Raw genomic sequence first — 14,428 nt, 5'->3', positions numbered from 1 at the left:
GTGAAATCAAGGCTAATGTATGAGGTCCAGGCAAATTTCAGCACGGTTTTTGTCCCATTTCTCATACGCAACGATTTGCCATCTTTCTGTAATTTCAAATCTACGGTAACCAAGCGACTATCCGATTTAAGGTATCTTGTAGTCATTCAAGCGAATATGAAATTAGTAAACAACCTTTGAACCGGAAAATGGATTTATAATACATGTAACGGATAAGCGGCGAGAAATCAGTTGTGTAAAAGCAATGTAGGTCCATACTTTGGAAAAAACCCATGTCATTTTTTTACTAAGCATAGGGCTATTTTCTTGCATTTTTTGCGTAGATTTCAAAATATGTAAAGAAAAAAATGGGTTTCTCAAACTACTTTTTACGAGATATTTGAGCTTGAAATATACCACATCGGTGCAAATTTGGCTGACCAAAAATAATTCAGGAAAAAGGTCGATAAATTCTTGTTTCCCTTACCCCTGCAATTTAGATTCAATGTATATGTAGTCTCAAATCCTGATGATAATTTTGTCTCAAAAACTTCTTAATCGATAGCACTAAATTACAAAACTGTATTATTATTTTTACAAATTCTAACTTATTTTCATTATTTATCTAGGACGATTTCTGTACGTCAAAATCATGTTTGGCATTTTTTCACCCCTAAAAAAAAGGCAATAAATACGCACAAAGGGAAAAGAAAAATCAACCCCATGACAATTTCACTAATATTTGCATATGAGATTACCCAAGGAACTATGTTCTTTTTTAAAATATCATTAAAAAACATGGGGGTCCCACGATCAGAAATTTCACCGATTTTGCAAGCATGAAGTTTGCAACTAATAGCCCTACCCCCATTTCATCATTGTACTGAGAATGTGTCATATTCACTATTTGATACAAAAAAACCTCACAATTTTCTTTACATCAATTACATGTGTTGCCTCTGTGAATCATAATGAATGGTTTTGTGTCTGTTTATTATTACACGGCCGTATCCACACTATATTTTTTTTTTTAAATCGTATGCGGATTTTTTTTAATTACGGAAATTTAGGTCCGGACGTGTCCCCTTTTAGAATTCGGTATATCATTTTCCTGTTGTACTTCCTGAACGGATTCGAGAGTTCATAACACGAGGACTCGACACGTTTTGTTCAACATATTTTTGATGTACATTGGTTAAGTACACTTTATTTTCAACCCGGTAATTGTATGTTTTCTTGAGTAATAAAAAAGAGAAAATGCAATGAAGAAATCGTCATATTTAATGTTAGGTCCATTCTATAATATATGCATTGTAAATGTTGTAGCCCGTGAATGTCTGACTACTGTTAGTGCTTACTGTTATAAAACTCACTGTACAGTGTCCAAATTAATTCATAACAAATTTATTTGCCATTGGTTGACATCAAAATGGTATGCAATTTACTACACATTTTACACTGTTTTTTCGATAATGCATTTAGGGGTGAATACATTACACATTAGATTGCTCCGGTTATGTCCAGGTTATCAGGATGACATTTATTACCGTGCGGTGAATGGGTGTTTGCCCTTGCCGCATGTTTTTACTGAATTACTGTGGAAGTGAGAAAATCGACAACTCCATTGATCTTTTTATACAAGCAAATAAATATTAATTTTTGCCAGAAACATTAAACTGACTGGAATTCCCTAACCACCACAACTTCTTTGAGATCCCACAACTGCAGCATTCAATTCAGTCTGCTCTGCCTATTGAAACTTTGTTTATTTACACTCACTAGTCACTTCGACATAAAACTTCAGCTAATAGGCCAAGGTACTCTAGCCTTTACACCAGACTAAGACATCATGACAGATAGATGTCTGGTAATAATAATTCATCTAACCAAAATATAAAAATCTATCAAGATTAGAGGCGATTTACATACATGTACTATAATTAAGCAAATGGTGACGAGGAGGGAAATATTAAGTTGCATGGAGTGGGAAAAACTACTATATATTGACGCAATATAACGTTCAGTTGTGATACAAATGGATCGCTAATGAGTAGAATAAATTATTCATTTGTTGAAAAGACCAAGATGAATTATGCTTCTCTTTGAATGACAATATGACTACAACTTTTAAAATTTTCCTGTGAAACAGTTTTGTATATATGATGCCATAATACTTGAATGACAATTACAATTTCTTTCGGTCTAATGGAAAAATAACCTTAGAGATCTAACCAATAGAAATGAGTGCAAACATATGAAATGAAATTATTATTACATAGAAAGAACATTCTTAATGTAAGCATATCACTAACGCTTCACTATCAAAATATGATGATTGGAAATCAACTATTAATTAAGGCTCTATGAAACTAATTTTGGACTTTATTATTTACTTCACATAAAATGAGAGACATATCCTAGTTCTTCTGTAATTACCAGCTATGTATATATATAACAGTAGCCAAAATAAAAAAAAAAATCCAGCAGCAGAAAGATATCTAGGTTAGAGCAAAAACACTTTTTCTTTCAATTTTCTTGAACCCAAAAGTCATACATTTGAATGCCATGATGTAATATTATATTCAATATTGATTATACAGAAATTGAATATTTTGTATTTTATCTCCCAGGTATCTTCTTACAAATGACCACTATATCAACATGCTCGTTCAGTTATACTGTATACTGCTAGGATTACTGATAGTTTATAAAGTAGATGTATTAATCAAAGTAAAGTACAATTAAGTACTGTGCACAATGGGGCATGTTTAGATAATACATGTGCATTACATGTACCATCAATAATTTACAGATTTGATAAATTAGATTTTCTATCAGCTTGCTCATTTTCGTTTCAGATATTGTAATACGTAGCAATAAATGTAAAAAACAAACTACAACATTTTCAAAACAGACATTGATTTATTTATCATATTGATCATGTTTGTTTAGTTGCATTTTCTAAAACATTTACATCGATAACAACAGTGTTTTAACAAAATGATGATTAAAAGTCAACTGAGGAATTGTGATATTCAGGTAAGAAAAGAATTGACAAAACTGCAGTAAGGACAGGCAAAAAATTGCTAATTGAAGTGAAACGGAAAGAGGGAAACTGAAATGGATGCATGTGAATTTAATTTGTTTAAGATTTGATTAACAAATCAATTTCACATATTGAAATAGAAAGGCACTATGTTTTTGCCTGTGTCGATTACTTTACTTATTTACTTATAATAAGTCTCCATAAGGCCGATAAGGCCTAGTACATTTTAATGACATCAGATTTGATAATGTTTGCGACCACAATTATAAATTGCCTGTAGATGCTCCAAATAAAATTATATATATATCACAGTCGGATATCAACAAACATTGTAATTATCACATGTTTAGTTATATTGTCGTAAACATTCGTTTTTATTCTCACATGAATAATTTTAATACCCTGTATGTTATATATGGAGATATAATTAAAAAAAGTTGAGTGTATTCTGGATAAACTGAAGCTCCAAATTGTGTCTTTCATACTCAATCAATTGATTAATAATGTTGAATAAGCATTTGGTTGGAATCAACTGGATTTACACTATCAATTAACCACTGACCGTAAATAATGTTATCCAAATACCTTGAACATTTATATATCATGAAAGATATATCCTCAGATTTAGCATATTAATTGATAATACACTGATTTCAGGAAACTTTGCTGCTGATCTGTATTATCTGTAGGTACTCATTTTATCACAGATAGATAAAACCAAACTTCCAATACATGTAAATTACTTTCATACACAAAACATTTGATTTAACTACATCATAATGGTTTGCTGTATCATATTTCATATGCTTTTTCATACACATTGATACCAATCATGGACAGAGATGATTTATGATTAGCTTCATGAATTTGAACCTGTCAAATGATTTCAAATAACTGAAATTACACACAAGTTCAAAGATTATAAAATATGTATAGTGTTCATCAGTTGGTCCATGAATTATTTAAATATGAATTTGAAATATATAGGTCTGCTTGTCAAATTTCAATCTAAATACTGAAAAAATATAATTTCACTATGTCAATTCAATTAGCAGTTCTAATATATGTAATAGACATAGTGTCTTTTGATATTTCTGCTCATAAACAAAATGAGAAGACTTCATGACATGCTCATTGTTGAAAAACTCATACACATATTAGTTTACACATATGGCAAGTAATTTCAAATAGAAATGAATGTATTAGGAATACATGCATGTACCTATATAACATGTTTGATAATAATTTCAACCATGATTATGATAATCAAGTTTATAATTAGCCTGTCAAATCTTGAACACAATTTGGGGAGGTTAATTCTCCCCTGAAATTTTACTTAACACCATTGGTCTACCTACATCCCTTATGAAACATTCAAAAAATAATATTGGCACCACTACATTGCTCATGATTTTAATTGATATTTTTGTAATCATTCTAATTCATATAGCTATACTATCAAGCATGTAGATCTACATTGCTGTATGAAATGTACACTACCCATATCTGAGCCTGATTCAAGTAAGGAATATATACAAATTAAAGGCAACAATTAGTCACTTTAATTAGAATTTTTACAACCAGAAATTCTGTTTTTGATACTAAAAACTATAAACATTCAAAAATTTTCAACACAGTTATTTAATTATATATAAATTTTATTATAATGTCAGAATATCTACCAGGTATTATTTAATGTTTTCCGAAGATGAAGTTACAAAATAACTAGGATGATACCAATCAAGATATAACATTTGATATAAGACACTTTTACCACTTTTCAGAATTTAATAAATTAACAACTGAAATCCAAGATCTTTGAAAACACATTTTTGAACTTCTTTAGTTCCACCAGTGCCATTTAGCTTAAAAATTGCCAGAAATTATCCTGACAAGACCATGACCAAATGTTGTTATTTTTTTTCGGGTTGATCTAAAATTGAAGATGGCTTTCATCCTGGAAACACACTTTAAACTTCTTTGTGTCTTTTGAAGTTGTTAGAAATGATCCTGTGATGATTCTGACCAACTGTTTTTTTTTCGGTCAGCCCGAAATATATGGTGGCAGCCACAGATGCCACCTCATAAAACACATTTTAAATTTCTTCAATTATTCAAAATACTTTGCAAGTTTCTGAATAATTGTTTTTGTTTTGGTCACACGAATGTTTCCAGCAGGTGTTATTTCAGATAACACTGACTCCAACCACATATTCCCTGTCTTGTATAAGACAGTCTAGCATGCTCTAGTTGGAGGCCACTTGATGATGCTTTCTCCGCCATACCTTTACTTATTGATTTATTTCTAATTGCAGGTTCCCAAGTAGCAAGGTTCTGCTTTGTTCTTCGACTGTGGCTTTGCTTTTCCTTGTATATACATACTATATCAAAGGTATGGTTCAGAACATGTTTTAAGAACATTTGGCATCTAGCAACTTCTTCACAGGAGATGCAACATCTTCCCTCGCATCATGGGAATTAAATGTTCCACCAAGGAAGTGGTGGTACAGGCCATCTTGCTTGTAGCATTTTCAACGCCAGGGTATGACTTCTCTGAAAAGTGGTAAAGTGTCTAGAAAGCCAAGCAATATATTTATCCAGCTCAATGCCACAAGAAAGATGCTGCATTGAGTAAGACAGGACAATCAAAACACTTTAATATTATGGCCAGTAAGTATTACTGGACTTCCTGCAAAGACTGAGGTAATATTTGAATTCCTGAAGAGCCTGCGTTATGTTGATTGGTTTGAAACCTTCTTATCTCTACTAGTACATATCACCATGGATTATTTTGATTTCCGTAACTGCTGATGCTTCTGACTGGATAGACCACTTTCGGCCGGACAAACCTGTTGAACATTCCTTGGGGCCTACAGCAGCCAGCTGTGTAATATGACTGTTTCGCCCTAGAAGATAGCAAAAGTCTTTGTCAGTTCATCAATACCAGTATAATAAATTATGTATTCTCTTACCTTCCGTTTCTGTCTGTATGACATTACACAATGGCATTTTTAATGAGTATTCATTGATAAACTATAATAGCATTTCACTTCAGGTACTGAGTCACTCATGATTGTTTTGAAATTGTCATTATTTGACTCATTACCTAATCCTGTTGTTTCTTCAAATCAAATACTAACTTGGGGATGATCACCAGTCACAGGAGAAGCTAATGGTGGGTCTATTGGACCAGGTATCTCTTCTACATCTGGAGAAGCTGAAATGGAATTAATCATATTGTAGATATTATCAACCTGGCTAACCCATATTTGATTATTTTCTCCCCATACTTCAAAACATTCAGTTATTTAGCAACACTTTCATAGCACAGTCTGAGTCATTACAGGGACGTTACTGTGCATTGAAAGTAATGATCCTTACATCACATCATTGTGTAGCGTGTATATGTGTGAACTGTCCTTTCTCCCTTCCCCAGGTTAAATTTCTCAATTAGAATATTATTAAATTAGAAAATGAATTATATTCCTAATTTAACAAATCTGGGCATTGTATAAACAGAATAATTGCAGTTGTAAGCATATTCTTGTCAGTTCTTGAAAGTATTATTGTATGTCAATGTGTATAGACATATGCTACATATTTTCATTTGTATAAATGACACAGCAAGAATTTTTTTTCCAGTCTGATAATTTACCTTCTTCAAAAGCAATATTTGTTGAATATGTGTCTCCTTCTCTCAATTCACATGCTGCTGTGGTTGAGTTACGTTGGCTCTTTAGTTCCAAGCGTCGTCTTTTGTAGGTTTTCAATGTTCCTTTTTGTCTCTTTCTGTTGTTGATAGCATCTAATTTCATTGCCCGCAACTTTGTGTGAGCACCAGGTGAAAGACAGGCCTCCTTATTTACCTTCAAGGCCAAAGTAGTATATATTAGGTTTGACATGTAGGCAGACATAAAGTTAAGTTCATCAAATGGCATCAGTTTCAAATACAGTATGTTTGTTTCATGCATATAGAAAATAATGGGAAACAACAGCAGATGTTGTAATTAAGATATTTTTAAACAGGTCATTATCTAAATCAAATACATCTGGTATGTTTACTAAATTACTATTCATTTGTTATTGTCAATTTAAACTTGTTCTAAAAAGTCATTTAAACTTTTCAAGTTTAATATCCACTTTTTAAGATCATTCTACAGTTATATTAATTCAATAAGTAATATGCATGCAAATATATATATGAACTTTTTTTAAGTAATTTATATTTCAAATTTCTGCTGTTGAGAAGTGTATATATCATTGTAGTTAATGGATTATATATTTTTTTTTAAATTCATTTTTTCAGCATGTGATTGGGTGACATTTCAATTAATTCACCTGCTGGCATCCAGGGCCCATAACTCTGTTGACAGTGACACTTTTTTTAACAACATAAATTATTATCACAACAACTTCAGTAATACATGTGTATATTATATACATTGATAATATATAATTACTACTTTGCAGCAGAAATATGACTGAAAGAAAATTTCAACAAAGAAAAAAAAAATATATATACATGAACATCAACATACAGGAACAATTATATATATATATATATTACAATAACAAAACAACATGTCTAAACATAACTTAGATGACAGAATCATTAACGATGCATAACTCTATCATAACTCACATCCACAAGATATGTATAGCCAGTATTTTTTTGAGAGGCAGCAGCATTCACTCGATAATCGAGGCTTTCTGATCCACTGGTATGGTGATTTTTTGGAGCTTTACTAGCTACTATGTTATTGAAGTTTTCATTACTCTGAGTTGATGAGGCAAATGCCAGTTTGTCAGCTTGTTTTTTGTATTTTTCAAAAATGTTCTGGAGGCTATTTTGAAACTTCTTGTCAGTCAGTGGTTTCCCATATGGTAGAGAATTATATTTTATAGATGGGGTTTTTTCACATGTTTACACCATGCCTCGTCACATTTTGAGTGATCATTAAATGGGTGCATGGAAAGAGCATCTAATCCTTGTTGTATACCTTCTGGATTTTGTTTGTTCTGCTGACACATATAGTTGAAATTTTTCTGGAGGTACTTTATGGTTTTTGCCGAAATTTGGTTTGTTTGTTTAATTGTGTACAGTTCGTTTCCCAAAATTTTCCTTAAATGATTGCTATCTGATCTTTTTTCTATGTCGGGGCTAATCTCTTTATGAAGTTTGGAAATGGTTGTTGCATCTTCGTCACCTACGACTGTCCTAATGCATGCTTTTTGTGACTCAATATCTTTTGTGATCTGCACTATCATATCACCCTCCATAGCCTTAGATGACCCACTCCAGTTTTTCCTGCAAGAATGTACCCTTGCAGGAATGCAACCTTTCTTTAGCCTTGCTACAATAAATTCTACAATTTTTTGATCTTATTTGCAAAACCAATTATTTTTCCAGTCTTTGCTCCGATCATGCTTGCGTGTCCTTTTTGAAATAAAGGATAATGAAGAAACACTTAACAACAGTAGAAGATTAATAATAGAAAATAGTTTTAATAACAATATAGGACGCAACAGGGCTTGTTCAAGCTATTTTAAGGGAGAAAATGAATCATAAAAAAATCATATCTTGGTCTCAATGCAAATGCATTTTTCTCAAATATGAAAGAGCTAGATGTTGATAGAACATCAAGCAAAAGTTAATACAATTAAGCTTTTCTTTTGAGGTGGCTGAATGGTTCAGGTGTCCAAGCATTCTACTGCTAGCAATATGAGTATTTCATGATAAAATATGGTAATACATGAATATAATACAACAATTAAATATCAGTATCTGTATCTGACGCACTCATTTTTCTATTTCAATATTAAAATATTACATTAAACATTAAATGAAGGTAAGCATGGCACCATATAGGGATTGGATTGCGCTTTTATGTTAACCATGCTTGTATGGAGCAATTCCTCTAAGAATATATTCTATGGGGCGCGTTAGTTATGGTAAACAAAATCGGCTAGTACTTGCGTATAGTGAACATGCCAAGCAAGTGTAAATATAGTCCTTTTGTGGTGTATTCAGTATATGTGTGTTATGTAAAATCTACCCACAATAATTGACCAAACATACAGCTTTAAAAGTGTTTTTGCTTCCATTTGAGGATCTCATTACAAATCATTTTCTCAATGTAACCTATAGATTATGAATTCTTCCAATATACAGTACATATCATATGTGATTTTATGTACCCACCAGATAAACTATTATAAGACCGGCCACTTCCTCTGCTCTGCCATGCCGCATCGACACTGCCCGTCAAATGGACTGGGCCATCTGTCTCTGTATTTGTGCTGAAGTAGTAAACACAAACTTGCATTAGTTATACATAATATAAATATATACATAATTATGTACTATTTAATCACATTCAAGGTTTTTTGTGAATCATGCTTCAAATTTTAAAGGAAGAAAAGCCTTTTAATAGTATGTGTTGATTAAAATGTATATACTGTGTTCGCTGTAATTACTGCTACCATTAAATTTGATCGGATGGAGGCGTTTAAACAACCTCAATTCCTTTTCTAGACAAGAGGCCCATGGGCCTTAACGGTCACCTGAGTACAGATATAGAATGAAACAAAGACATATAAACACTATATAATGGCCCTTGATGTCGGTCAGTGATTTTACAAATTTGACTTTTTAATCTATGAAGAGTATTTGCTTTCATCAAACCTGTGAACTCAGAAATATTTTGAAATTTTAGTCATTTTGACCCTGTTTTGTCCCACCCCTCTGGTCCACCAGGGGGTCAGCGAGGACTGATATGGATATTAAACTTCTATATCTCATGCTAATAATTAACTCTAATCAAGTTTAACTCATTTCCTATGAAAATTGAGCAACAAATGTTCATAAATGTGTTCTTCCTACATAAACTTAAGAAAACTTGACCCCTCCCCAGGGGTAACATGAGACCCAGGGTGATATGATTTACAATTTTATAAAACACCTGAAGACCTTTCCGTCTACAAAGAGTATTTGATCCTGCCATTTCCAGAATTTCAGAAGATTTTGGGAAGTTTTAGTCTATTTGACCCCTTTTGACCCCGCCCCTAAGGCCCCTGGGGGTCAGTCATGGAAAATTTGTTAATAAGATTTAATGGCCACCTTATACTGATCCTTCTGACAACATTTGAATTATTTCCTATAACAAATTTTCCCTATATAAACTATAGTAAACTTAACCCCCTGCCCAGGGGAAACATGTGACCCAAGGGTCATATAATTCACAATTTTTTGTAAAGGACGTTACGACCTTTAGCTTTCTATCTATGAACAGTATTGGATTCTAATCTACCATTTCCAGAATTTCATATCAAGATTTTTTGAAATTTTAGCCTACCCCTTTTGACCCCACCACTAAGGCCCCTGGTGGTCAGTCATGGAAAATTTGTTAATAGGATTCAATGGCCATCGCATGCTGAAATTTCCTATTACAAATGACCGAATAATGCTCAAAAATGTGTTTTCCCTATATAACTATGGTAAACTTCACCCCAGGGGAAACGAAAGACCTCAGGGTCATATAATTCACAATTTTTGTAAAGGACCTTAAGACCTAGTATTTGATTCTACCACATCTGTGAGTAGAGATTTTTGAAATTTTAGTCAATTTTACCTCTTTTGGCCCCTCCCACAGCCCCCTGGGGGGTGGGGACCATATAATTCACAATTTTGATTGGTCTTATGAAAATGTAAAAAGTTTATCATCGCACGACGGACGACGACAGACAAAAGGCGATTAGAATAGGTCACCATGAGACTTCGTCTCAGGTGACCTAAAAAGAGGAGGGGCACTAATTACGGCAAATACGGTAACCTTAAACAATCAAATAAGCATATTAGTTTAATCAAACCAAGCGGTTTATGCTTATATATGCAATTATAGAAGTTTTCCACTTTTCTACTTTTTCATGAAATTATCAGTTATAAACTTACTCATTTTTTGTCATTTCAATCTCTCTTTCTAATGCTGTTCTTATAGATGATTTAGCCACTTGCTCTATCGATTTCCCAACTTCCCTCTCTCTTTTTTAAAGAATTCCTGTTTATAGATGGTAGGTTGAGGACCGATAACAAGTTATTCAGTTGGGTTTCCCCAATACCTATATGAAGCATTCCTGAAATGTCAAAATGAATGTCAAACATTTTTAATATTATTATTGTAGCAATTTAACAAAATAACTGCTTTTTATCAAAAGTAACATTTCAATATAACAAAAATGCATCTCATTTATTAATTGATGTCACTATTTTTTTTATTTTTATTTCATTAGGGTTTGAAAAAAAATATTTGTAAACTGTGTGAATCCACATAGTTATTCAAATACCGCACCTTCCTCTACAGATTGAACCCTGATCAATTTCTGATTTACTATATACAGTGTATAGTCTTCAGCTCAATTGATCAAGCTGAGAATTCTTTAGGCGATAGGTATATATTGTGGTTATATAGTTACATTTCAAATTACATAGTAAACATATAATTCTATGTGAATATGAAAAATTGATTTTATATTCAGTACATTAATGAGTCCAGGAAAAATAAAATATAAAGTAATTAATTCCCTAGCTTCCAAACTTAGTATACCTGCAGGTATACAATGTTATTAAACCGAAGACATATATGAACTAAATTTTTGCATTAGTTTACTAGAATATTAAATTTAAATTGAAATTACCAATGGCAACTTTGCTGTTAACATCCCAGACTGTTTGTTTCTTGTTCACATCATTATGTTTTTTTCCAAGTGGAACTTTGTTTATACAGGTGCATGTTGTGCACATAATGTGGAGAGAACTTCCCAACCCAAACCGTGTCTCCCTGGTGGTGTTTTTCAGGGCCAAAGGAGTTCCTATAAGAAGAAGAAAAAATATGTATTAAAAAAAATTATAATATACATTTACCAAACTGATATCTCATTGGTAAAATTTATATTTCTGTATATATATTACATTTATTGCATTCTTAATAACAAATTACTTATTTTACTTCTGTATATATACTAGTTTCCAATTTCCCATTTACACCAAATTTTCCATATTTTTTTCCAGAACTTGACAACTTCTCATGCCATTTAATCAGAAAATTAGATATATAGTACATGTCAAATAATATTACTATCTAAATCTCTGAAATCAATATTAATTAATTTTCATTGCTATACAATGTAAACTGGCGATAGAGTTACTTTAACAAGTATAGGAAACAAGTCAAACAAATAATTATTTTTAAATAATTAGTTGATTCTTGCTAACGCATTTGTTTCTATTTTTTACTGCACATATGCACAAGTACAGTAGTCAGTACACGTTGGGGCGAAACGTCGCAGTATGAACTGGACGTGTGATCACATAATCAATACAAGCTCGACTCATGAATAAGCTTATATGATAATTTAACTTACCGCACTGACTACAACCCTCAAGACCTTTGGCGAGCACGTCCAGCTCGACTATCCGTCTTCCTACTCGCCAGCTAGAGTCTTGATCTGACGAGACAGGTCCAGGATCACCAGGCTCACCAGGTTCGTCGGACACATTTCTAGCGTAACTATGTTCAGCTACAAGCAAAGGCTGGGTGTCGCTTCGACGAACATTTGCCAGTCTTACACTCGCACGCCTATCCTTCTCTTTACTGCTCAAAAAGGGTGCCATCACACATTTTACGTCGAATATAGGAAACAACTCGGAGTAAAACAGCTGATCGTTTGACCTATTTCGTCCGGTGCGACAACGTCACTTCCGGTGTAAACATTTCAAATCCAATCCCATTTACGACAGAAAAGCAAAAAACCTTAGGCGATATCTAATTTTAAAATGATTCTTTTAATTTAAATGAGTGAATTATATTTACTTCATTTATTATTGTATTTTGGTAATTTTCACTAGTTGAAAAAATATTCAAATAGAATGTCGTAGTATATCGGAAATTGTTCTGGATAAAAAAAACAATCTTCGAAGCTTCCGGTATAGCGTCATACGAATTGGCGCGGTTTTCAAAAGTATGGACCTACCTTAAGTGTATCCGGAATTTAAAAAAAGGAAATAATATAAAGTAGTTAGTAATCCCTTCTCTCACCCCCCCCCCCCCTTCACATTCTACAGTAATTACAAGTATTAGCTTACCAAAAAAAGCTAATTAGTGGGCTATACGCGGAAGCTTAACCATTTGACTAGACAGAAATATGGAAATTAAACAATGATATGACGATATCGTTTTGCAATTTTAATTGTTCTGTTGAAAGCCATTGCATTGTTCCTATCAACGGAAAAGGAATTCAACATTTCAACATTAATGAAATGACTGTATTAAGGTAGCTCCATACTTTTGGGAAAACCCATGTCATTTTTTTCTAACAGGTCTTATTTTCTTGCATTTTTTCAAGTATATTTCAAATCTGTAAAGATAAATGGGTGTTCTCGAACTACTTTTTGAGATATTTGAGCTTGAAATATACCATCCATGCAAATTTGCTGGCCGAAAATAGAAACATTCATAAAATTATGTTTTCTGTAATATTAGGGTGAATGTAGTCTCGATCCTGTTGATTTTTTGTCCTAAATTTCTAACGATAGAACAATATACAAAACTCTTGTATTTTAACAAATGCTAACTAATTTTCGTTATTTCCCAGGACCGTTTCTATACGTAATTATCATGTTTTGCCATATTTTCGCCCGTAAAAAATCAATGAATAGGCCAAAAAGGAAATGAAAACCCATGTCAATTTCACAATATTTGTATATGATATGCCCAAGATAATATATTTTTCAAATATCATATAAAAACACGGGGTCCTCGATCAAAATTTCACAATTTTGTAAGCTTGAAGTTTGTAACTCGCAACCCTACCCCCATTTCATCCAGTGCTAAGATGGGTCATATTTGACTATTTTTTGAAAATCATGCCACAAAAAACATTACACATCAGTTCATATGTTTTTGTGATAGTATATCTGGTTTATGTCTGTTTATTTTTATGATTTTCTCCAAATTTTGTGTTTGAAGGAAATACGTGTGCGATTTTTTTAGAATTCCGGAATTTGGGTCCGGCCGGGTCCCCTCTTATCATTTATAGCGACGAACGGCACTTCCGGTGTTTAAAAATCCATTCCCATTTACGACAGGGACCGCAAAAACCTCAGAGATAGCATATAATTTTCACTTCACTGCTTTTATTTGATTTATTTAATGATTTTAAACATTCAATATAATATGTAGACAATTTTCACCTATTGAAAAAATATCCAAGTGGGATGTCGTGGCGTATCGGAAACCATTCTGGAATTCAAAACAAACTCCGCAACTTCCGGTATAGCGTCATATGAATTGGCGCGGTTTTCAAAAGTATGGACCTACCTTAACATTATTTTAAGGAACTGGAAGT

The 14,428-nt window shown here is 32.7% G+C and overlaps 1 protein-coding gene across 1 annotated transcript; it reads right to left on the bottom strand.

The window, feature by feature from the left end:
• Positions 1–5,465: 5,465 nt before the first annotated feature.
• On the bottom strand, positions 5,466–12,845 carry LOC138335702 (uncharacterized). Its single transcript, XM_069284864.1, has 7 exons — positions 12,446–12,845; positions 11,720–11,893; positions 11,030–11,158; positions 7,668–7,927; positions 6,681–6,891; positions 6,166–6,242; positions 5,466–5,597 (listed from the first exon to the last, which is right to left on the bottom strand). The coding sequence occupies exons 1-7, from the start codon at positions 12,693–12,695 to the stop codon at positions 5,466–5,468; spliced, it is 1,233 nt and encodes a 410-aa protein (XP_069140965.1). The 5' UTR covers positions 12,696–12,845.
• Between the last annotated feature and the right edge of the window lie 1,583 nt (positions 12,846–14,428).

This window comes from Argopecten irradians, chromosome 11 (genome assembly GCF_041381155.1).
Source record: "Argopecten irradians isolate NY chromosome 11, Ai_NY, whole genome shotgun sequence".
Classification (NCBI taxonomy): domain Eukaryota; kingdom Metazoa; phylum Mollusca; class Bivalvia; order Pectinida; family Pectinidae; genus Argopecten; species Argopecten irradians.
Note: the sequence above shows the minus strand (reverse complement) of the source record. Positions and strands in the feature narration are given on the sequence as shown.

Excerpts from the sequence above, each read along its gene's own strand:
- LOC138335702 (XM_069284864.1), bottom strand. The coding sequence starts at position 12,695 with ATGGCACCCTTTTTGAGCAGTAAAGAGAAGGATAGGCGTGCGAGTGTA. Across the intron at positions 11,894-12,445 it reads TGAGGGTTGTAGTCAGTGCG|GAACTCCTTTGGCCCTGAAA; the intron begins GTAAGTTAAATT and ends TTCTTCTTATAG. Across the intron at positions 6,892-7,667 it reads GCTATACATATCTTGTGGAT|GTAAATAAGGAGGCCTGTCT; the intron begins GTGAGTTATGAT and ends TTGGCCTTGAAG.